General features: G+C 37.0%; 1 protein-coding gene across 2 annotated transcripts; it reads left to right on the top strand.

The window, feature by feature from the left end:
* The first annotated feature begins 2,560 nt into the window (after positions 1-2,560).
* PlexB (plexin B) lies at positions 2,561-23,611 on the top strand. Of its 2 annotated transcripts, none has more exons than XM_070112447.1 (12): positions 2,561-3,285; positions 9,944-11,084; positions 11,145-11,905; positions 11,966-12,268; positions 14,976-15,779; positions 15,836-17,929; positions 19,600-19,733; positions 19,786-20,483; positions 20,540-21,117; positions 21,180-21,362; positions 22,073-22,316; positions 22,483-23,611. In XM_070112447.1, the coding sequence occupies exons 2-11, from the start codon at positions 10,301-10,303 to the stop codon at positions 22,178-22,180; spliced, it is 6,447 nt and encodes a 2,148-aa protein (XP_069968548.1). In that variant the 5' UTR covers positions 2,561-3,285; positions 9,944-10,300; the 3' UTR covers positions 22,181-22,316; positions 22,483-23,611. The 2 variants fall into 2 exon arrangements, with proteins under 2 accessions (XP_069968548.1, XP_036232624.2); XM_036376731.2 differs by having other exon boundaries at positions 2,562-3,285; positions 19,786-20,432.
* Positions 23,612-26,354: the final 2,743 nt, after the last annotated feature.

Genomic DNA, 26,354 nt, shown 5'->3' on the forward strand with positions numbered 1-26,354 from the left:
TGGAGGAGTGTATAGGAAGGCTTAACCGCCTATCAGCTTGCAACCGTGTACACCTGATCTGGGTGCCGGGGCATAAAGGGGTAGCCGGTAACGAGCTGGCAGATGAACTCGCCCGCTCTGCGGCTGCTACCAGAATGATGGGGCCAGAACCATGCATTGCGGTGGGGCCTCATACAATAAAAGAGCTGCTCCGTACGGAGGAGAGAGCGAACAGAGACAGTCACTGGCAACAGGCTGCAGGGATGCATGTGATGGAGGAGAGGGCACAATAGACCCTGGGTCGCAGTGCAAACCTCATATTCATTCTAATCTAATCTAATCTACGATATAATAAATAAATTGTTACATTTTCATTTATTAAGAGAAAACAATAAAGTCGTTTTAATTTTGAAAAGGAGTCAGATAAGTCAAATGTGCTGGAATGATAATTAAAGTCATGGTTTGGAATGGTTCATTTAGTTCAAAATTGGATCTACAGGATTTTAACAGTAAAGGTCTAAACTGCCTCGACAAGCGAATCGGGATATTAAATTTAATTTAAGACAGGAGAAAAGAACTGCAAACTGTTCCATTCAAGATTTTCACTAAGGATATTATGCCAAGCATTTCCCTACGACTAGAAAGTGTAGGTAGATTAACAAGTTTTAAACGACTAGTGTATGGAGGTAGACCCCTAAACTTACCCTAAAATCCCATCGGAAATTCGCTAAGGCGAACAGTAAAAATTGTTTTTGAACAGACTCTAACTTGGATTTGGTAGCTAGGGTCCATACAACAGAGCCATATTCCAATATAGGTCTAACCAAAGTTGTCTCTACATTCTTTAGACCAACGTTTAACAAAACTGAGGACAGCTTTTGCTTTCAAGACCATGGTATCAATATGATGACTAAAATTAAGCTTAGGGTTCATATTAACTCCCAAATCAACATCGTTAAAACTTGCCCCAGAATATGGTGTTTTATTACATAAGAAGAGGGGTGCACAGATCAACGGGAAAAGCACATCGTCTTACATTTATTGAGATTCAATGGCAAATCATTTCTATCACACCATGCAACCCAATTGCTTAAGTCTGTTTGCAACAGACACCTTTCCTTAGTTGAAATTTATGATTTAAAAAGCTTTACGTCGTTAGCGTATAATTAAATTTTTGAGAACTCTATTACTAAAGAGATATCGTTAATAAACAACAAGAACAGAATCGGGCCAAGATGACTACCTTGCGGAACACCTGAAGAAACATTAATTGTATCTGGTGGTGTATCCTCAAATATCACTCGGTGTGTTCTATTATAAAGATAGGAAGCTACCCATTAAAGAAATCTTGGCTGAAAGCCCAGCAGATCAAGTTAATGTGTGAGAATCGAGAGATTTACTTTATCGAAAGCTTTGCTAAAGTCTGTGCATATAACATCCGTATGCTTATTGTAGCGAACACGAATATCAGAACAAATTAGAACCGACGATAAACTGCCAGAAGCAACTAGACAGCGAATTCGTAGATGCCAGAATGTTCTAGTAGCGAACTTGTGTTAAAAATTTACTATATATGGGCTGCCGGATTGTGCAGCAGGGACAGTTCTAATTAGAGTATTGCCGTGTAAAGAGCAATTAAGCTATAAGCAATAAGTTGTGAACTCGAATATCGAGTAATAAGTGTTAAGTTGTTGGAATTATAAAAAAGATAAGTTTTTATAGCCATTAAATTGGGACTTTTATTTAACAATCCAGTAATCGAACTCAAGAGTGAGTTATAGTTAGACGATTTATCGAGAAATTCGTTACATTATGTTCCCCAAAAACCCAATGATACATGGTTTACAAGTTCAAGCAAGTTTGTTAGAGTCGATTTCCCTTTACGATATCCATGCTGAGATGAGGGAATTAATGGAGAAATTGAAAAGGTTATATGGTCAGTTTATGACAGCTGTCAGAAGAACGTGGTGCTGCAAGATTACAAATAGATTAAAATACCTTAAAAATAACTTATTACTCTACAAATTAATATTATATATAAGTAGTTGAATATTTCAATAGTTTTTTACATATGCTAACAAATACTGTTGAAATATTAACCAAACTTAAAAATATTTTTGTATAAAGGTATTTATTTACCATGATGTTAAAATGTCTATTTTTAATAATATATCGTTGCTTTATTGCAGTTTACAAAACAAAACATATCATGTTACCAGGTACCAAAATTCCAACAATTAGCGCGTAAACTATGTACATATCATTTCGCCATACACGAAATACAGTTGCATTTTACGTTCATCCTTCAATGAGTAATCATGTGTAAGAATAAAGCGAATAATTTCATTGTCCTTCTTTTAATTCTGCCATAATAGCATCTTAATATTATATATTTGAACATATTTAGAGAATCTCAAATCATTATTCAGACATCTTTTGTCTCTCTCATGCAATTTAAAATATCCATTAACCATTCAATGGTAGTAAAGTTATCTAGATAAGGTGCATTACCTGTCGATATTCCCTGTTACATTGTTGGGAGCACAATTGCAGCCAACTTCGTGATCCTTTGTATAGTTTGCGATTGCAGTGTGGTGTGTATTGTATTGGATTTGTAATAATTGGGTATACGTTATATTGCTGTATGAAAATAGAGTAAAAGTTCGGTTTGCTGTTTGCATGAAAAATAAGGGATTTTTGATATGTAATTGAGTTGACTAGTCCGTCATTCTTCCCTTTGAGACATTTCGTTTGTTTTTAGAGGACCATATACATGATAAAAAAGGCAGTAGTGAATAATTTAATTCTATCCGTGATAATCCTTATATGTAAAAATTACGCGTATCGTAGTTTATACGCTATAAACGCTTGAACTATTGAACCGATTTTACACTCCATTGTGTCTCAATTTTTAGTCGGGAAATAATTTATTTTTTGCACATTTTTTGTTTATCATATGTTAAATGGTTATAATTATATATAAGATTAAGATGACAATCTGAGGTAATTTATCCACTGAATAAAGTAAATTCCGGAATGTTAAAAGGTACAGCATGTCGTATGCACTGCGAAACATACGATCACAATGTAATATCGCATTGCAGGATGTATCGCCAGGAATTGTAGCTACTTCGCTAGATGGACGGTCGACACAAAAGCATTAACGTTGTCATTAGACGTTCATAACAAAACAAACGCAATAAGAAGCATAAAAACGTCGGAATGGAGGCAGTTTTGTGAAAAACAAAAAGCAACGATAAATTTAACGTTGGTGATGTCTTACTACAGACTTTGCCGATAATCATGGTTGGTCATCAAAAAGATCACTGAAAATATTCTTGATGATACTATTTTGATTAGAAAGTTGGGAAAACTTTAGTATGAGGAAGTTAGGTTTCAAACCCCAACGAAGAAGGCCGCAAAAATTAATTTTATTGAAACCGTCTTATTTTAACGCGAAGCTTACATATCCGTGAGCGAAAAGTGAATTTTTTGAATAATTTATCTATATATGTATATAAAAATATATTTAACACACTTTGCGCATATTTTTCAAGCGAATATTGCAAACGAAGAAAAATAAAATAAAAAGAGATTTAATACCTTAAATACAGGAACCATAATTGTTGATGGACACTAATAGATCGTCAAGTTTCCTTTACTTGCAAACCCCGGTGTTGAACTGCCAGGGTAATTTTTTTTTACAACGCGGCCGAAGGCCGCTAACGCAAAAATAATTTCGGGTCGGCTTTAGGTAAGGTTGGATAGAAGAGATTATACAGATAAAGAATATATATAATTATAGCCGCTGGGAACGTATAGTTTTCGAGATATTTGCAAAATTTATCTGTCAATATATAACCCATTTGTTATTGTGTATATAACAAAAATTGTGTAAAAATAAACTGCTTTTTTAAAGAGAATATTAAAATAATTAATATAAAATAAATATGTAGAAACATTGTAGTAATGTGCAAGTGTATAATATAAAATTAACTATAAATTGAGAAATTGTATGATAAAATTTGTGAAATTTTCAACTTAAAATGCAAATATCTCGAAAACTATAAGTTTCCGGCGGTTATATGTATTCTTTATCTGGAGAATCTATTCAACCATACCTCGCTTAACCCTGAAATCGTGTGATGGTATACTAAAGTTTCCCCATAATTTCTGAGCGAAAAAAAAATTGGTACACCCCTAAGTTGGACAGACCAGTATTATTTTTTTGAAGCGCGGACGAAAGCCGCCATGGTAAAAAAGATTTTTACGTGAAAAGACCTTGGTACACCCCGGTGTTGGACCGACTAGGGTTTTTTTTTTGAAGTGCGGCCCAAGGCCGCCAACGCAAAGATAAGTTCTACAAGAAAAAGTAACATTGTCATAGAGGGTATAACATAATCCTTAACATCAATGCTCTCTAATAGTTTATTTTTCTAGGTTTTGGATTCCCGTATTTGGGGTATTATCTGTTTACATATTTTTCAGTTCATTTACAACAGATGTCTAAAAGATAACACTGGTTATTTGACATTATACAACCCTTTTGTTATTGTCAGTGTTAATAGAATTTAACAATAATTTAAATATTGAATTAAGCTATATTTTCACTATATAATGTAGAATAAATGTGAACAAACGAATTAATGAAGTGCTAGTGGATATAAAAGTTAAAAATATAAGTGTATAATTCATTTAAAATCGAAAAAATGCGTACTTTAAATAGTTGAAATTTTCAACTTTAAACGTAAATATCTCGAAAACTATAAGTTTTCCGCATCTATATCTATATATATTCTTGATCTGGAGGATCTCCTCTATCCGCCCATACCCATTTTATCCCCTAAAGCCTGGGACGGTATACCAAAGTGTTCCCTATCATCCCCCGAATTCGGGGTTAAGATAGATATGTGCGGATAGAGGAAGTTCTCTAGATTATGAATATATACATATACAGTTGCCGCTGACTTATAGTTTTTGAGATATTTCCATTTAAAGTTTAAAAATTCAACAATTTAAGGTGCGTGTTTCTTCAATTTATAATGATTTTACACATATATTTTATTTTCTCCATTCCACATAGGCGGTTGTAGTTGTTGTAACGGTTACCTAGTCCCCGTCTGGGTGGTAAGTTTCAATTTGGTTGCGGAGACTCATTGCATGCAGGACATATATATGGTATGTCGGGGTCGATTCTAGATGAGTAAGAGTTTAACCTGATACCTACAGTATCCAGAACGAAGTTGCGCGAGGGTCACTCTAGTTTCACGTGGCAACTTGAGCTGTACGTCTGCGATGGGTGGTGTTTTGACTCCTACTTCACTGAGAGGGAGTCAGTAAATATAATGATGTCTAAAGTTAGTTGCGTCCGAAGTCTGGTCGGCGTACTGTCCAATGTCGTCGACGTAATCAAGGAAGGACCTCTTGATGTTGCTGTTGTAGCGGCAGAAGTAATTAAGTAATTTCCAGTTGGCAGTCCTTGGTCGGATAAAAATCCGGGTCTGTTCCGGCTACTTAGACCTCACTGTCGTGCAAACGGTGTTCCTAGGAGGCGGTTCCGCTTCAAGCAGACGCTGCAGGGGTGGTTTCTACGAAAACATCCCAGCAGAAACTGCTTGGAGAGTAGCTCGTTATATGCCTTAACTGGAAGCATAAAGGTCTCATTATGTCGGTGTTTTGTTGGGGACATCAAGAGGCATCCCGTGACAGTCCGGAGTGCAGTGTTTTGACATATCCCCGTTTGGGGGATAAGTTCGAGATTGGTTGTCGTCGAGGTTATCTAACGGGAGACCCAGGAAACAAGCTGTTTCGACGGGGTCGGACCATAGGGAAAAGAATGTTAGATGAGTGGGGTTCGTTGGGCATACAAAGAGGTGGTTAGTGTCATGTGGAGACTCATTGCACTCAGGACATGTGGTTGGAATGTCGGGGTCTATTCTGAATAAGTAGGAGTTTAACCTGCTACAATATCCAGAACGAAGTTGCGCGAGGGTCACTCTGGTTTCGCGAGGCAACTCGAGCTCTACGTCTGCTATGGGTGGAGTCGGTGAAGGTGTTGGTGGCTCCACTGTGAATGGCGGTTTGTGCCTGTCTGAAGTTCGTTGCGTCCGAAGTTCGGTCGGCGTACTGTCTAATGTCGTCGACGTAATCAAGGAAAGACCTCTTGATGTTCCTAGGAGGCGGCTCCGCTTCAAGCAGACGACTGCAGGGGTGGCTTCTACGAAAACAATCCAGCAGAACCTGCTTGGTCAGGAGCTCGTTATGTTCCTTAACCATGAGCATACGGGCCTCACTGTGTAGGTGTTCGATTGGGGACATCAAGAGGCATTCCGTGATAGTCCGGAGTGCAGTGTTCTGACAGGTCTGGAGCTTTTTCGTCTGCATAGCACTAGATTCAGGCGACCATATTGGAGAAACATTGTATAGGACAAGCCGGCCGATTGCTTTGTATGTCGCCAGCAACGTTTGTTTGTCTTTTTCCCAAGAGCTGCCGGCTAGCGATTTGAGGATTTTGTTGCGGCTCTGTACTTTGACAGTAATTGCGGTCGTGTGAGGAGTGAAGGAGCCAAGACTGTCTAGTGTAACGCCTAAAATTCCATTGCCCGAACTCAATATCGTGCAGTCATCAGCGTACGAGGTCACGGAAATTCGCTCTGGTGGTTGGGGGAGTTTCGAGATGTAGAAGTTAAACAGTAGAGGGGAGAGGACACCACCCTGCGGAACCCCCTGTTTAATTCTTCTTAGTTTGAAGTTTTGACCTCGAAACAGTACGGATGAATGTCGACCGCTAAGGTAGTTCATAGTCCACCGCTTCAGACCTGGAGGGAGCGTAGATTGTTCGATGTCCTCAAGTAGCGTTGTGTGGTTGACTGTGTCGAAGGCTTTCATCAAGTCCAACGCTACGAGGATCGTCCTCTCGCAGAGTGGCTTCTGGTTTAGGCCATGAACTATCTGGGCGTTTATGACGCTAAGTGCTGTGGTGGTGCTGTGCTCTTTTCGGAAGCCAAGCTGATGTTCTGCTAGAATCAGGTGGTGAGTGAATGTCGGGAGTAACAAGGCCTCAAGTGTCTTCACTACTGGGGAAAGCAGAGTTATCGGACGATAAGACTCCTCTTTGTTGGCGTGTTTCCCAGGCTTCAGTAGTGGGACCGCTCTTTCGACTTTTCACACATCGGGTATTTGAAGAGTGGCCATCGACAAGTTGAGGACCTTGTTAAGGTAGCTTACTCCCGTTGGGGTTAGGTGTTTTAGCATCAGCATGCTTATTCCGTCAGGGCCAATGGATTTAACCGATTTCGCCTTTTTGATGACACTCTGAACCTCCCCATCGGTGAAAGTAAGTGGTGCGCAATCTTTTGGCAATTTGCGCTGCCGTCGGGTAATATATTGTTTGGCCTTGTCAGTCGCAGGGTGCAGTGTAAACTGCCGGCTAAAATAGCTCGCGCACTTCTTCGGGTTCGAGGAGGCATGGCCATCGAATTGAATTTCAACCCGATCATCATGTTTCCTCGGATTTGACAGTATTTCAAAGCTTACTTACACCGGTGGAGAGGTTGCAGAACCTCAGGTGCTCTATCCATTTTTTTCCGCTTATGATGATTTACCATTTGCCGAATCTCCAAATTGAGATCCCTTATTCAGGGATCGGCATGGCGTAAGGTGTCGCGCTCGTTTGCTAGTACAGCTGCTTCGGCTGGGAAATTAGGGCGGAGTTCCGCGATTCTTCCAGCCGGTATGAAGCGAGCAGTAGCAGCAGCGATCACCTTGCGAAATTGACGCTCGCCAACGATGACGTCCGTAGGAATGGGAAGTGCGTTGAAGTTAGCTTTGTTAAAGTCAAAGGTGCGGTTGTCCACAGAAATAAAGTCAGGAGGTTTCTCCATCGAGATAATTATGGGCAGATGGTCTGATGCGAGAGTTAGCATAGGTCGCCAGGTTATACTATTTATCAGACCACCGCTAGCGATGATAATATCTGGCGAGCTATTACAGGTGCCCATAATTCTGGTGGGGGCTTCGTCATTCATTGTGCAGAATGTCGAATCGTCAATCGTTCCGCCAGCTCCATCCCCCTACGATCATTTGACAGGCAGGAGTGCCAAAGATCGTGATGCGCGTTAAAGTCGCCTAGCACCAAACGGTTTTCACCACGAAGCAGCGCACCTATGTTCATGGAGTCCGTTGCAGTTGAATTGTAGGAGTCGCGTTTGTCGCGAGTGTCCAGTCGTAATCCTAGGGGTGAGTATGGGCGTGTAGGTGGTGGTTGTTGCAGCTGTACTATCCGCATGAGCGGTTGTCGCACTGTGGTGTTGATTGGCGACGCCACTGTATGTGATTGCGGGAGCAGACTCCTACACCATGGGGCAACATACGACGCACTCCACTCACGTGTGGTGTGAAGACCGGAACACGACAGAAAGTGACACCAGCCAGTACAAGAATTGCTCTTGACTGATGTGACGTTCTGGCGTATAACAGACTGTGCGAGGAACCAGAAGTTGCTGAGTGGTTCTCGCACGGGCATTGGAGCGGATGAAGGTAGAGGGAGGGAGTTGGTCAGACTGGGAGTCTTGCTGCCTAGAGCTCCTTAGGGCCATGGAGGTCCTATCTTGGCCACTCGACTGGAGTGACGGCGCAGTGCGCGAACATGGTGCAGGTTGCACAGCCGTTGAGGCAGATGTCGCAGTATTGCGTTGGCAGCATTGCATGTATTTCACCTAACCGAGGTGGAGTTTGGATGGAGCCTTCTAGCGCAAACGCAGCAGTAAAATTTTTAGGGGCCCGGGTTGGACTCGATGCCAGCAAGGGTCAGGAGGATACGGAGCACTCCCGCTGCTAGGCGTTTCTCCAATGACGACAAAATTAACCTAGAACTTACCGATCCAAACAGGGTTGGATCGCCGAAACAACAGCCCTTGGCCGGATAAAATCCGGGACAATTCCGGTAATCCGACTGTTGTGGGAATTGGTTATTGGCGGTCTTCGCACGCGCTGGCTTGTCCAACAACGCGCTTCTTTTTGCGTTGCGGGCTTCGGCAGCGCTACTAAAAATATAACCCTGGTCGGTCCAATACCCGGGTGTCCTTTAGTTTGTAGTTCAAATTGATCAGGACGGATAGACGAAGTTCTCAAGATTAAGGAATTTATCACATATACCCGCCTCAGACATAGTTTTCGAGATATTTATATTTATAGTTCAAAAATTGTAAAAAAATGCACGATGTTTCCTGGGCTTTGCACACTTTGTACACAGTTTTCATGACTGCCTTTGATTTTTTTCATATATTTGTGTTGCATCATTTTCAAATGTATACCTTAAGTTGAAATCTTAATTCATTGTATTCTTATATCGGCAATAACGTTTTCATCACATTAAATAGTTCAAGATAATAAGATATAATTTATATCTTGTCCTGAGCTACACGTGGCCGGATTTTCTAGTGATTTTTAATAATTTAATAAGAAACTCTGATTTTGCATAAAGTATGTATATAAATTATAAGTTTAACGTGACATAAATGGTCTACACATAAATATATATTATATAATATATAGGCTTTAGAATAGCATCCTCCCAATCCTGGGTTGAATTTGCTGTGGGCGGATAGGGGTTCCCCAGATTAAGAATATATATACATACATATATACCTATATAAGGGTGGAGCAAAAAAAAAATTTTTTAATTTTTTTTGCTTGGCCTGTTGGAAATTTGTAGATTATAAAAAAAAATTTTTTGGGAAAAAACATCTAACATCTTGAGGTACTTGCATTTGAAGTCGAAATATTCACCAAATTTACGTATACAATTTTTCGATTCATGATTAATTTTTCACTTATATTATTCACTTGTATATATTATATAGTTACATAATGTTAGTAGCTTAGTTGGTAATTATAAAAATTAATTTCCTTATTAAGCCGTTACATTACATATATAACTTAGATTGTGTTTAATATCTTTCAGTGTATTCGTTTAAATGGAAAAAGGAGGATTTCTTAGAAGTAAATTGAACTTAATTACAAGTAAAGACTGATGCAACATCTAATGCTTTGGCAGAGAAAATTAAAGTGATTTAAAATAGATTTCGCAATATCAGAATATAAAATATGAAATAGCACCGTTGGAGAATAGTGGATGAAACACGAAATCATAATGCCTCGGAATGCGTAGACTATGAAGAAAAATTTCTTACTGCCAATTCATCATTAAATATATTTTTATAATATATCAATAAAAATAGCTACATTGGAAAGCAATTTTAATTAACTCTTTACTTAAATATCAAAAAATATATCAGAATATACAGTCCTATTACATCAAATGCTTAATTCGACCCATGAGTGTAATCAACGAGATGGGAAAGTGATTGATACCGTCCTAGGAACAGTAACAGCTATGTCTCACTGCTTATTTCGTCCCAATAATGGCGAACGGAACTCCATTTCTATGTCACCAGATTTTGCCAGTACATACGGTAATGGTTTTGTACAATATAGACTTTGGCGGCGTCGGAAAAGGCAGATCCTTTTACGAATATTTAGATTTTATACTTTTAGCGCTATATGCTTGTTTATCTCCTGCGATACTTTAAGCGTCGATGCCGCATTGAGTGAAGGCGGTCGAAGCAAATTAGACAGCGCATCGTCTAATACAATCAGTACAAACGCTACTTCTCATATAAATTTGCAATTTTCATCCAGTGATATAGTAGCTCAATTTAATTTGCCTGAAGGGGCCCTTGGTAACAGCGATGGAAGTTCCGAAAGTGTTACCACTTCAACCATAACTTTAAATTCCCTAAATCGCTCACTTCCAAACACTATGAGTGGTTCCCAAAGCAGGAATTATTTTACACATTTGACATATGATTTTAAGCGGAAAGTTTTTTACGCCGGGGCAACTAATAAGATACTACAATTAAATGAAAATTTACGAGTTTTATCTCAGGCGTTAACTGGACCAAAATATGATTCGCCACAATGTCATGCCAGTGGCTGCCCCCAAGATGTGGAAACAACATTGGTTGATAATCATAATAAAATACTAATTGTTAATTATATGGAAGGGGTTGGAATTCTTATTGTCTGCGGCAGTGTACGACAAGGTAATTGTGTTTATATAAATATTCATAGATTTTTTATATAACCATATGTTTATTCTTTAGGAGCCTGTGAAATGTACAATCTTACTAACTTCCCGAATTCTCCAAAATTTATTGAAACGCCTTTGGCAGCAAATGATGAGTTTGCATCCACATATGCATATGTTGGTCCAGCAAAATATTCATGGAAGGATGAGGATATTCTTTATGTTGGTACAACATTTACAAATGTTGGCGATTATAGGCATGACGTGCCGGCGATTTCATCGCGCCGTTTAGATGATTTAAATTACGTTGAATTTTCAATACAGCAATCTATTATTAATATAGATGTAAAATATCGAGATCATTTTCTTGTTAACTACGTTTATGGATTTAATTCATCAGAATATGCCTATTTTGCTATAGTGCAGAAAAAATCTCACTTGGCTGATGAGGCTGGCTATGTTACTCGATTAGCAAGGATTTGTGTTACGGATCCGAATTATGACACTTATACTGAGGTAACCATTCAATGCCTTGCTACTAAAAACAATGTCGACTATAACATCTTACGCGACGCAAAGATAACTCAAGCAGAACAAAAACTAGCACAATACTTGGGAATAAAGCGTGACGATTTTGTCTTAGTTGCGGTCTTTTCACCTTCTAATGAGATTACTGACCAAGCAGAGGGCAATTCGGCTATGTGCTTATACAGTCTCAAAGATATTGAGGAAGTATTTAACGAAAATATACATATGTGCTTCAATGGTACAATCAAAGATCGAAATTTAGGCTATATCTCAGGAACTATCGATGATGGTCACTGTCCAGTAGCAGGAGTATGTATTTTCATTAAATGCTTAGTAAAACTGTAATGGCTTTGTCTTAATGTTTTTCAGACTATAGGGAATATTCAAAACTTTTGCACCGTGGGATTAAAAATCAGTGGGTCATCACCAATTACAGCGCAAGCACTACTTCATTTCGATAATGTTAGTATAACATCAGTTACTACCACGACTACTGGTCCTCATTCTTTGGCATTTTTGGGTACTGAAACTGGTTCAATAAAAAAAGTATTAATATCGGGTAACAATGCAGGCGAATACGAAGAGATAGCCGTCGACCCTGGAAACAAAATCTTACAGGATACAATGATGTCTGTTAATAAAGAGTTTTTGTACGTTCTTTCGGAGCATAAGGTGAGTTAAAAAAACATATAACGTTTTTATTATTTATAGACCGAACTCACTACCTGCCACACATCATTGAATGGAATTATAGTCTGATAGAGGTACATACTGTACCGTCCCTTCTTCACATCTCTTGATAAATCTCAGGATCGGATTGAGTCCTACACATTCAAAACCAGATGCCTCTTAAGTTTACTGTGTCCAGTAAATGATGCTTCAGTAATTGTCCCTGTACAGTTTTATAATTTTCTTGAACTTTTTAAGGTTCTACCCTTCCAGCAAAATTTGGTACTGCCACTGGCAACATATATGCATCTAGTCCCTGTCGCTTTCTCCTCTTTGTTCTTGCGGAACTTCTTTATGTTATGGTGTCCTAATGCGAAGAAGGTTCCAGAAGCCTGGTAGCCGTTGCATTAATTCTTCAGCCAGCTCATACGGCTATGTTCTAGTGCCCTAGTAATCTCATTTGGTGCACCCTGTCCCGCCTTTCTAAGCACTCCTGGACCAATAGTGATTAGTTCTCGTGAGGCGAGATTGATTTAAGTGCTGTCTGACCGCATAATATAGCTTAGCGTAGATTTCCGCTAACTTTCAAATATATCGATTCCAGTCCCCGAATGTTCCCACAACGGCGGTCCTACGTTACCGGAATTGACCCGGATTTTATCGGCTGACGGGCTATCGTTTCGGCGATTTAACCCTGTTTGGATCAATAACTATGAAGTTAAAATTCTTACCCTGGGAACTACACCATGCAGCAGGGTTGCTCTTTATTCTCACCTTCAGTGATGGCATTGAGTTAAAAAAGCCTCGCATCCGAACTCCACCACGGATAGATGTATCTATGGAGTCAGATGGCGGAGACCTGTTAAGGGGTTACATGGGTTTTGTCGGGTAAAACAAGGCCTATTTTCAATAATTTTTTTTATAGAAACTTTTTTCTGTCTTAAAGATACACATTTATAGAATAATTTCTAAGATTTTCAAAAATTTAAAACAAAAAAAGGTGCGTCCGCGTTGTCAGCATAACAGGATCAGGACAGGATCATCTAAACTGAAAGAAAAATATATGGGTTTTAGTTAAGACCGTAAGACCACCAACTCGTGCTTGAACGAAGGAAAAAAAAAGTTGAAATTGAAAGTTTCGGTCAAATTTGCTCGACACTTTGTTTTTTTTAAATAGTTGTAATTGAAAAAAAAATCCTTCGTCTAAGCACGAGTATATTGTATCTCAAACACCTCTATGAAATTTCATCAAGATCTGTTGAGTAGTGTTCGAGAAATCTTGACAACCGACTTTGAAAACACAGTTTCGAGAAAAACGCGTTTAAAGTTTTAAGTGACCATATAGCTGACCTCGAGCGCGCAACTTTCCAAAGCTGTATCTCGAAAATTATTACTGGTATCAACTTGAGAATTTAGGACAATATTCTAGTGGTGCTATGGAATTAAATAAGACAGTAAAAAAAAGTATATTAAGTTTGCCACGAAGTTTGTAACACCCAGAAGGAAACGCCGGAGACCCTTTAAAATATATAAATAAATGATCAGCGTTACGAGCTGAGTCGATTTAGGCTTGTCCGTAGCGTTCTGTATATACGCTAATTTAAATTTTGCACACGTTCTTTTCTCCCCACGAAACTGCTCACATGTCGCAACCGCCGATCGGAGCACTATAGCATAGCTGCCATACAAACTTACCAATCAAACTCAAGTTCTTGTATGGAAAACTTTTTTATTTGACGAGATATCTTCGCGAAATTTAAGATGGGTGTTCAGATCGTTTTAATCTAGTGTACAAAATACAGAATGAACGATCGGAATCAAGTGCTCGCCGAGGTCATTTAACGGGAAGCCCAGGAAACGAGCTGTTTCCACGGGAAATGGGTGTTAGATGAGTGGGGTTCGTTGGGCATGCAAATGGGTAGTTAGTGTCATGCGGAGACTCATTGCACGCAGGACATATATTTGCTATGTCGACGTTATATCTTATGATTTTTAGATGGATTATTGTCTAAGTTTTCAAGTTTTCTTAAATTTAATTCATTAAACAGAACTAAATTATTATAAAGCAACTTTGGTTATGCATAGTGTTTTTAATATTTAAGAGAAAGAATGTATAATTATTTCTCTGATTGTAGCTTTGACGAAACCGAAGTTGATGTTTTTTCTTGTTATTTTAAAAATTGGAGTAAAAAATAAAAGAAAGTAATGCATGTCAAAGGATGGAATTAAAAGAGATAATCAAAGATAAAATTGGACAGTGATCGTAGCATCGCTCACCTCAGGCCGAAATCCTATATCCCAGGAACTACTTGGCCAATAACCAAATTTGATGTATAATATTATTTTTACATTCTTATAATATAATTTGAAAATGGGCAATTTCCCATAATTTTTAAAATCTTACACATTACAGTAAACAAATCGAGAGATAATGACACATATTATGCATTTTCGCAATGCTATCTCACGTCTAAAATAAGTCGAAATAATTTAAGAATTTCAAACTGCCGGTTAGGTTTATACCGTGTATATCGGTCAATATATAAGATATCTTAACAAAATTAATTGAACGTATAATATAGGATATACTATAGTTTATTGGCGAAAGCGTGTGAAATTCTTTCCACGAATTACACCAGCATACATATACTACATTTAACAACTATCCTTATTTTAGCAGACGTTATATATTCACTTTAATATTTTTTAGATAACCAAGTTAAGAGTTGAACATTGCTCTGTTTACACAAATTGCTCCACGTGCTTGGAGTCCCGTGACCCCTTTTGTGGCTGGTGTTCTTTGGAAAAACGATGTACTGTACGATCTACTTGTCAAAAAGACACTTCGGCTGCTCGTTGGCTCTCCTTAGGAAGTGGTCAACAATGTATCGATTTCGAGTCGGTTGTTCCAGACAAGATACCTATTACTGAGCGAACAGAGGTTCAGTTAATTATACGTACCTTGCCAGAACCATTCAATGCGAAATATCGTTGTGTTTTTGGGAATTCTACTCCCATCGACGCTGATGTTATTGAAAACGGATTAGCTTGTATGACTCCGCTATTAGAGGAAAGGCCTAATATACTTCCAAATATGGACCATGTTCTTGTTCCACTGGCTGTTCGAAGTTCCGAAACAAATAAAGACTTTGTATCACGTTCTTTCGCATTTTTTGATTGTTCCCGACATAACACTTGTCAGAACTGCGTTCAGAGTATTTGGGGTTGTAATTGGTGCATTTATGATAATAGGTGTGTACATCGAATGGAGCACTGCAGAAATATGGAGAACGTAATTGTTAATGAAAAACTCTGCCCCCACTTAAAATCCTTCCGCCAACCGATATTACTACCTGTACAAGTGCCAAAGGAAATAAGACTAGAAATTGAAAACCTACCGAAACCAAAAAGTGCGCATTCAGGATTTCTGTGCACAGTTCAAATAGAAACATCTCAAATGCTTTTACCAGCGCGAATTGAATCTAATAATATTGTGGTATGCGAGAAAACTCTGGTACGTAAATAAGTTGTGAAATTTCTTATTGTATTCTAATTTACATGTACATTTAGTATTTTTACGAAACAAACACCCGTGAATATGAAGCTAAAGTGGATATTACATGGAATCGACAACATTATGTCGATACGGCAACGATCATTCTATACAAATGTGATGTATTGGGTTCACATCGGGAGCATGCTGATTGCAGTTTATGCGTTACAAGAGACCCGAAATATCAATGTGCGTGGTGTGGTAATTCGTGTGTCTACAACGAAACTTGTTCGACTGATATACTAGAACAGTCGGTAGTAATATACGGCTCGCCATATTCGCTAGTTCGTGCCCATGATTGTCCTCGTCCCCGCATTGACATGATTAAACCATTATCGGGACCAATTGAAGGCGGAACCTTAATTACTATTGAAGGTAGCAATCTTGGCATACGAGAAGAAGATGTTCGAGGGAAAATATCTATTGGCAAGGTTCCATGTGAATTGGTTAATTATGAAATTTCTGTAAAAATTGAATGTCGAACTGGCCCTGTTACGCATGAGCTCTCCGCTTCTATAAAAGTTGCGAACGAAGCTGGCTATACTGAGTCTAGTGTCCAGTTTCACTACAAGAATATACAACTTAATGGACTGCAGCCAACACTGGGACCTAGGTCAGGAGGTACTCAAATTTCCCTTATGGGAAAGTATCTCAATATCGGGTCACGTATTCGGGCATTTCTAGATGAATATGAATGTCATATAAATGTTACTCAAGCATCCTCCTCCCGCTTAACTTGCATTACTTCCGAAGCTACTCGACCGGAACCAATACGAACTTTACATTTAGTCATAGATGGTGCTAATCGTACATATACTTGCAAAAACCCATTATTGCCACACACTCATCAACAAGAAAGATTGTATAGCCAACATCATGTTGTAACCACTGAATTGGCTTATAATCACCATTATCTTACACTCACGCCACGAGTGTGTTTCATATTTAATTATACAGAAGATCCGCGAATAATGCAAATAAAACCTTTACGTAGTTTTATAAGTGGAGGAAGGGTAATGACAGTACATGGTATACACCTCCACTCGATACAGAAGCCGGAATTGGAAGTAATGATTGACAATGAACGTGTAAATAAAAGTGCTTGCACAGTCATAAACTCAAATCAGATGGAATGCCCATCGCCAGCAGTTAATTTGAAATTTTTGGAGTACAAAGCTTTTTTAGACCAATTTCCAACAGCGGCTGCTATCTCATCTGTTTCACCACTTGCTAAATATAGTTTTGGTACTATTAACAAACGTAGCCCACAAAGTAAAGATAACTCATATATGTACACATCGGCAAGCAACAGTGGTGGTGGTTATTTTCCTGGAACTGGTGCTAGTTCTGATGTTACCGCTTTTGTTAAAATACGAGAAACACAGTTAAGCCTTCAAGTAGGCTTTATTATGGACAATGTACAGTGGGTACGCGATTTAAGTAAATACTTTCAAAGCATGCGTAGCATCATGGTTTACGTGCCTGACCCGAAGTATTCTCCGTTTCCGGGGGGTATTAAGTTGTATAAAGGCGATACCCTAGTAATAGAAGGGGAACAATTAAACATTGCTGCTGATGAGTATGATGTAAATGTAACAATTGGTACTATGCGGTGTAATATTACAAGCTTAGCTCTAAACCAATTAGTTTGTATTCCTCCAGAAAACCAGCCAGTTCCAACTGACGAAACTGGTGTGGAGCAGCCAAACTCTTTGCCTTTAGTTGTTGTAAAAGTCGGTCGAAATCTACGTTTTGTGATCGGTCATTTAAAGTATGACATACATAAGTCATACACATTCTCTAATGCGCTAGTAGCTATTATTGTAACAGTTATCACCGCACTAGTAGCTTTGTTTGTAGTTTTAATTATCTATAGAAGAAAATCAACGCAAGCTGAGCGTGAATACAAACGAATTCAAATTCAAATGATTACATTGGAAAGCAATGTGCGTTCAGAATGTAAACAAGCTTTTGCCGAATTGCAAACAGATTTGACGGATTTGACAGCTGATTTAGAAACTACAGGCATACCCACGCTCGACCATGTCAATTACATAATGAAAGTGTTCTTTCCTGGAGTTTCCGACCACCCAATTTTGGTAGTACCGAAGGTAAATTTATATATCATTCTTGGTATAAGTAGGAGTATATTTTAATAGCAGATATTTAATATTTATATTTTAATATCACATATTTTTTATTATTGTTTTATTATACTCTCGGAACCTGTTGCTACAGAGTATAATAGTTTTGTTCACCTCACGGTTGTTGGTACCACCTAAAACGAATCGAGTTAGGAATGATCAGGATGAAGAGACGAGTTTAGAACTTCTACCTACAGTGTGAAAATAGTTGAAATCGGGTGGCAACTCCGCCCACTCCCCATATAACGGTACTGTTAAAAACTACTAAAAGCGCAATAAATCAAGCAATAAACACGCCAGCGACATTAAATTTTATCTCTGGGATGGTATGAGATGACTTTATAGGAACCGCGTTCAAAATTAGACAGTGGGCGTGGCACAGCCCACTTTTAGGTGAAAACCCATATCTTGAGATCTGCTTAACCGATTTCAACCAAATTCGGTGCATAACGTTCTTTTCATGTTTCTATGTCACAGTGCAAAAATGGGCGAAATCGGACTACAACCACGCCTACTTTCCATATAACACCATTTTAAATTCCATCTGATTATTTCACTTTCCACTATGCAAATCAGGCAACAATGACTGTATCGGGATAAAACTTTGCGTGAATAATGCGATCAAAGTATGCCACCTTGTGACCAAAAATTGTCTAAATCGAACCAAAACTGTTCAAGCCCCTAAGTACTAAATATGTGGACCCCAGTGCCTATAGTTGACCTTCTACCGAAAACATCAGTCAATCCACAAATATATCTCAAACGAGTATACCATTTGACTTTGCGAGAGTATAAAATGTTCGGTTACATCCGAACTTAGCCCTTCCTTACTTGTTATTACTTTACTTTCGTAAAAATTCCAAAACGTTTCCCACTTCCTTCTCCTACTTCTTATACTCTCGGAATATGTTTGTTCAGAATACAATAGTTTAGTTATGCCGTTCGGGCAAGCTATAACTTGAGAGGCAATTGAGATGCCTTGGAACTTTAGTTAGGCTAGTGCAGATGGGCAAACTCGCCCACAAAATGTCATTAATCGAAAAAACATAAAGCGCTGTAACCAAAACCTGGTACAAAGAAGTACGATAAGGAGTAGACGTTGTCCTGTTTCTAAAAGGTTTGATGTCCATATCTCACCGACTGCTAAAGCTGCTCAACTGAACTTGATCAAAACATTTCTAGTATTTTCTTTTTATTATACCGGTGAAATGTGATAAATTGAATAATGAAAAATTTCCTAAATAACACCATTTTAAATTTTTATCAGATTCTTTAATTTTAAGATATATAAAACAAGCGCCAATGGAGATCGGAATAAAAATTTGCGCAAATAGTGCTTACCAAAAGGGATACATCTTTTCTGTCAATGGCCTAACAATTAATGGGATAGTTGTCTAATTATTATTAAATTTTGTAGCAAAATAGAATAATCGTTATAAATATGCAGTTTTGTATTTAGCCCAGACCAATTACATGGTAAGATTGATTAAAAAAGAATGTCAGTTTCTTACCAGGTCTTCATTGTTTTGCTCCCTCAAATCTTTTTAAATCAACATTTTACTAAAATGAAATACTCTTTTAATTTGTTTTATTCAATAATTAGTTAATCATATTTCTTTTTTGTATTCATTTTTTAGCTACGAATGAATATTCCTCATACTCCCTATGATACAGCTATGCTACAATTCGAACAACTGATAAGCAACAAATATTTTGTATTGACATTTATTGAAACACTCGAATCTCAGAAAACGTTCACCATCCGCGACAAGTAAGTAAATTAATATTTAATTTGTGCAAACCTTAATTTTTTATTCGGGTAGAGTTAATGTTGCTTCGCTGTTAATGATCGTTTTGATGAATAAAATGGAATATGCCACAGAGATTTTGAAGTGTCTATTATTACGTTTAGTGGATAAGTCAGTGGTGGGGAAGTATCCGCAATTAATGTTACGCCGTACTGAAAGTGTAGTCGAAAAAATGCTTACCAATTACATGGCCATTTGTATGTACGACTACTTAAAAGAATATGCTGGTTCAAGTTTATTCTTATTATTCAAAGCCATCAAGCATCAAATAGAGAAAGGTCTTGTAGATGCTATAACACATGAGGCACGGTACTCGTTATCAGAAGAGCGCTTACTACACGAGCAAATCCCACATTCTATTGTGATGTTGCACATAGTCCAGGATGATCTTGATGAAAAAGTCCAGTGCAAAGTACTTGATTGGGATACTATTTCACAAGTAAAATCGAAGGTACTGGATGCTCTGTTTAAAAATACACCGTTTTCATGCCGACCTTCAGTGAACGAAGTCGATTTAGAATGGCGTCATGGACGTGGCGGTCACTTAACATTGCAAGATGAGGATTTAACCACCAAGACAATAAATGGATGGAAACGCCTGAACACTCTGGCCCATTATGGTGTGAAGGAATCTGCAGTTATGTCTCTGATAGCACGTCAAGGTGATGGTTATAATACACATTACAATAAACATCAGCAATCGTATCATAATTGTAATAAAACATAACCATAAAGCAATGTAAATTTAATTAATTAGATATTTTTACAGTTTATTACATTAATAATTCGCAATCTCAAATTATTATTAACAATGACATCGAAAGTGGACCTCAGCAACCGCGAGTGTATCATTTGGTGAAGCCAGTTGGGAATGATCATTTTATGAATATTAAAAATACCGCCATTTCCGGTGGCAACGTAGCTTCTGCTGCATGTAGCGTAGTTAGTGACCGCATAAACAAGACTATACCTGAAGTTTATTTAACGAGATTGTTGGCAGCTAAAGGGACTATACACAAATTTGTTGATGATTTTTTTGCTACGATACTAACTGTAAATGAAGAATTACCTCCGCCTGTAAAGTGGCTATTTGATCTTTTTGACGAAGCCGCACGAAGACACCAAATTGTAGACACAGAAATTCTCCAAGCATGGAAATCAAACAGTTTACCGTTGCGGTTTTGGGTAAATTTTATAAAGAATCCAGACTTTATTTTCGATGTAAATAAGACAGTAACTTTGGACGCTTGCCTAAGCGTAATAGCGCAAACTTTTATGGATGCGTGTTCAACAACTGAGCATCGGCTTGGAAAAGATTCTCCGTCTAACAAGTTGTTATTTGCAAAGGTGGTTTGTACCGAATGTGCTGTTAAGTGCGGTGGTTTTATATAGTTTTATTTTATTTTTAGGACATTCCCCAGTATCGTAAGATGGTTAGACAATTTTATCGCGATATCGCTCGTTTGCCTCAAATAAGTGATCAAGAAATTAGTACAGCTATGCAGCAGTTATCAGTGCAACAGAGTGATGAGTTTGATTCGATAGTGGCGTTAAAAGAGCTCTATATATACGTTACAAAATATTGGGATGAGGTACGTTAGACAACCCTTATAACTCAGCAGTATATGATATCAAAAAATCCGTGTGCACAAATATTCCACAATAGTTATTATGATGGGGGCACAAAAAAGTATCTCCAATAAATTGATAGTTACACTTGCTGTATTGCTTGTTGACCGTTCCGCTGGAAAAGTCGCGAATCTTTTGCCTCCAGTCGCTTACCATTAAATCATAAGTACCGGACGTTTTCTTAACACAAAGACGCCCAAACAATCTCTTCAGGATTATTCGGATACAAAATACGATAATTTTATTCATACAGATCATTTCACGTTAAAAATGTGGTAGAGAAGTTTGCCGCACAGTTTTTAATGTTGTTGCGAGTATATTTTTGCATGAGAAATCATCAAGGTATATGAACATAAACATCAAACATTCCGTTTACACTTAGATTTGACAAATATATATCTCTGAAACTCATTTTTATTTATAAATAAGCATAGTTCTTGATACTCTCCTATACAATATTGAATTATGTAGTGCTGTTTCTGTTCTTCAAGCGAGGATTTCACACACTAATTGTCACGAAGGTGAAAGTAGCTCTTGTGGAAAAAAATTATTCCCCCAGTAACATAAAACGCAATTAAATTTGGGTGTTATGTTTCATGAATTCCTATTATTTTGGCGTATTAAAAATATTTTTTTATTAATTACTTTTATAAATTTCTCATCTTCTCTACAGATCGTTCATGCTTTAGATACGGATCTGAATTGCAAAAAAATTAATTTATCACATAAGTTGGAAACCGTGGCGTTTACGTTAAGTGGAGAAGAAACTTCTGCTTGCTGACATCTGCATGAAAATTATTCTCTTGAAAATAAATTACTAACTAAGGCAAATAATTTCTTAAATATGTCGCACTACACATTAAGGGACAATATTAATTTAGATAATTTTAGTGGGTGTTCCAGTATGTTTAGAAACGGTGAGTACGTAAAATGCAACCATAAGCCACAGACAAAGGCTGTTACGGAAGCTTTGTATCCTATTCTAAACTCGCTAACAAAATAAGAGTGGTAAACTTAATATCTATCTTATCTTGTTTAGTAACATAAATATATTTCCTAATTTTTTTAATTTTTTTTTTTTAGCTATTGCAAGATGAGCAACTGCCGAATTGCAGACGAATAATTCATGTACAATATTTCAACTCCAATTAACCATCTCTACCATCAATTAGCTATAAATTTGCTATATCTTGGTTATGGCTACTGTTGACTCATAGTTTTAATTGTTATATTTTGCGGAAAATTACTTCAGTCAGTTATGCCAGCAAATCACCGCAGATGCCGATCATACTAGACTGAAGCAAATATACATTCTAATCAGACTGACACTACATACTAAACTTATAAATATACACGTAACTTTTTTTTATGAACATGATAGATGATAAATTCTACAACTGCAGCAAGTAACGGATTGTAAAAGTATACGTGTATCATTTTTTATTGAAAGTTTAATTATTTAATGCAGTTATAAGCGCGTCTCAAGGTATTATTATTAATTTAAATCTTAGCAATAAGAAGTTTTATTATAGTGGTAAATGTACAATAATACGCTGCGAGCCTCACTTACATTTCGTATCGGAAAATCGAACAATTTTGCAAGCATTGAAGTATTATTTAGGTCAAAAGTCACAGTACTTCTAATCACGTTACCTATGCACACATTTGCAATTTTTTTCTAAAATTTTTTTTTGCATTATATTAATACTAAATAAACTCGAATAATTTCGAACAAATTGCTGAATTGACAGTGTTTATGCGTTTGTAAATAGAGGTGATTCGTATTTCGTAAAACGGATTGTTATATAAAATTGCATACCGTTACATTATAACATAAATAAAAATAGCATCTCCGGAGTTGAGATTTTACTCTATTTACAAAAAGTTATTACCAAAATTGTGTCGTATTAGAATATAAATGTATTAAAACTTAAACAAAGTTTATACATAATTGTATAATTTATACGATTCTGAAACCTTTGGCTATATCGCCCTGCATTGAAAAATATGTTAAAAAGTCAATAGACTAAATTGAAGTTTAATACCTAAACCGTCCAATCCTGCAGTCTGCTCTTTCATTCAAGGATTTTGCCGTAAGAAAAATGCGACATCAAATATTTTCTATATAAAACGACGGCAGGACACTATTTATGTAAAGGGTTTTCCAATAAGAGTGATATGATTTAAAAAAAAACAGCAATTTTTAAGGAAATTCAAATGTTTTTTATTTATTGGGAAGTACAATCGATTCTTTTGCAGGAACGAATTCAATGACCCGAAACCACATCAAACTGTCTTTTTAGATGAATGTAATAGTTGTTTATGAAGAATTTGTGGATTTTCCTTGCACCAGAATTGACAGTTTTGTTTATTTGCCGCACCACTTAAATGGTTTTAAAATTGTTCCAAAGCAAAGTTAGCAAATTCGCGTCGTTTACGGTGGTCCAATGGTTTTATTATGTAAAGGAAATGTACGGTCGAAATTTTTAACAATACATAGCAAGCATAAAAAAATAACAGATCATGCCTTACTGAAAACTGTCGAAACGACACTTACAAAGTACAATTCAAAAGTTCCAGGACTTTTTAAACAACGCGGCTTCTAGTGGCGCCATCTGTCTGAAATTGTTATCCCTCAATTGTGTATTCTTCAGTGTTGTATAAAATTTATATAACAGCTGACTTGTATAACAGCTGAGATATCGCGTTACATGTGATATAACATTTGTAGTGTCGGTCGGAAAATGAGTTTTAACGTTTTCAAGAAGGACGGGACGACGAGCGTTCGGGCCGGCCAAAAGATGTTGTGAACGAAGAAAACACGGAAACTGTGTGTGAATTCATTAAAAAAGAGTCGCTTAAATATATGGAATCGGAATTATCAATATCCGCAGCGTCAATTTATCGTATTTTGATAGAAAATTTGGGCCTCAGAAAGGTTTGTGCTCACATGAAACAACACGAAAAAGACCTCAGAATTCAACATTCAAGAGACATCATTAAAGAGGCCAAAAAGGACCCAAACTTTATGTATTCGATTGTGACTGGTGACGAAACATGGCGCTTTGAATATGAGCCCGAAACCAAGCTAAAGGAAACCGCTATGCTGACGTTGATGCCATCCAAAAGGCGACGACCGCCATCCTCAACGCTATACCGACAAATGACCTAAAACAGTCATTCGATAACCTTCTTGAACGTGCAAAACGTTGTATTCAGGCGGAAGGAGACTATTTTGAAGGCGACCAATAAATTTTTCAAAAAAAAAAAAAATAATATTCGTTTTTTAATAAAAGTCCAGAAACTTTTGAATTGCACCTTGTAGAAATCATATCATCCCTATTAGAAAACCTGGTACAATATATTCTGCTTTTCAATCTCTCTCTCTCTTCTATTCAATTTCTCTCTCTCTTCTATTCAATTTCTCTCTCTCTTCTATTCAATTTCTCTCTCTCTTCTATTCACTTTCTCTCTCTCTTCTATTCAATTTCTCTCTCTCTTCTATTCAATTTCTCTCTCTCTTCTATTCAATTTCTCTCTTCTATTCAATTTCTCTCTCTCTTCTATTCAATTTCTCTCTCTCTTCTATTCAATTTCTCTCTCTCTCTCCTATTCAATTTCTCTCTCTTCTATTCAATTTCTCTCTCTCTCTCTCCTATTCAATTTCTCTCTCTTCCATTCAATTTCTCTCTCTCTCTCCTATTCAATTTCTCTCTTTCTCTCTCCTGTTCAATTTCTCTCTCCTGTTCAATTTCTCTCTCTCTCTTCTATTCAATTTCTCTCTCTCTCTTCTATTCAATTTCTCTCTCTCTCTTCTATTCAATTTCTCTCTCTCTCTTCTATTCAATTTCTCTCTCTCTCTTCTATTCAATTTCTCTCTCTCTTCTATTCAATTTCTCTCTCTCTCTTCTATTCAATTTCTCTCTCTTCTATTCAATTTCTCTCTCTTCTATTCAATTTCTCTCTCTTCTATTCAATTTCTCTCTCTCTCTTCTATTCACTCTCTCTCTCTCCTATTCACTCTTTTTATTGTTTTACCAGACATGCCTATATATTTTTTTTATTAAAAAACAAAAATCTTGAAAATATCACGTAGTCAAATTTCCCCTTTTTTTTTTTAAACTAAAGGTCAGAATTCGTTTTTTCTACCTTGTCTTGTTGAAAAGGGAAACCGATATGCTTTTTCTTCTGTATACATATTATATAAATAAATAAAATACATCTTATGATATGTTGCGTTCAATATGCGGAAAACCCGGTTAAATTATAAAATTCGGGTATAAATCCACAAGTCTTGCGGTAGGCTCGAAAAATTCGATGATCTGGCAGCGCAGCTATCTATATAGTAAAAACTGGGTGTCAATTATTCAGAGGTGTTGTGGAATCCAAGACAGATGTGCGTAGTTGTCAGAATTAGAAACCAATTCTGATTCTCAATGGTGTCACAGAATCTGATTGGATTTTTGTCTTTTCAAACATACGCAAAGCCGATATTCGAATCAGCTGTTTAAATAAATTTGGAAGCGTTTGATAAATTTAAAATACTGAATAAAGTACATTAAAATTTACAGTGACTTCCGCTATTTTAGCTTTTACTTTATTAAAAAAAATAAATTAATATGAAGATATTAAGAGATCACAGTAATCCAGTTGATGCACCAAAGGAATCGCATGTGAAATTTGGGTTGCATTTATTTATATGCTTATATATAATACATACTTACTTTACAGATTTATCAGGCGTGTTTCGAACAACAGCAAATCGTTTTGTCGCCCTGTTCTGGAAATCGGATTCGTAACAATTTTATCTTTTCGAATTCAGCAAGTTAAACGATAGCGATTTAAATCAACGGTTTTTTCAAGTAACATTTATTTCTTTGTAAGTATATAATAAAATAAATTTAAAGTAAACGAAATGTATATGTGAATGTTATTCTTTAAACTTTTAACTCAAG

Source organism: Bactrocera oleae, chromosome X (genome assembly GCF_042242935.1).
Source record: "Bactrocera oleae isolate idBacOlea1 chromosome X, idBacOlea1, whole genome shotgun sequence".
Lineage (NCBI taxonomy): Eukaryota > Metazoa > Arthropoda > Insecta > Diptera > Tephritidae > Bactrocera > Bactrocera oleae.

Coding starts and splice junctions, on each gene's coding strand:
- PlexB (XM_070112447.1), top strand. CDS start 10,301: ATGCTTAATTCGACCCATGAGTGTAATCAACGAGATGGGAAAGTGATT. Junction 20,484..20,539: donor TCAGCAATCGTATCATAATT/GTAATAAAACAT, acceptor ATATTTTTACAG/TTTATTACATTAATAATTCG. Junction 21,118..21,179: donor ACAAGTTGTTATTTGCAAAG/GTGGTTTGTACC, acceptor TTTTATTTTTAG/GACATTCCCCAGTATCGTAA.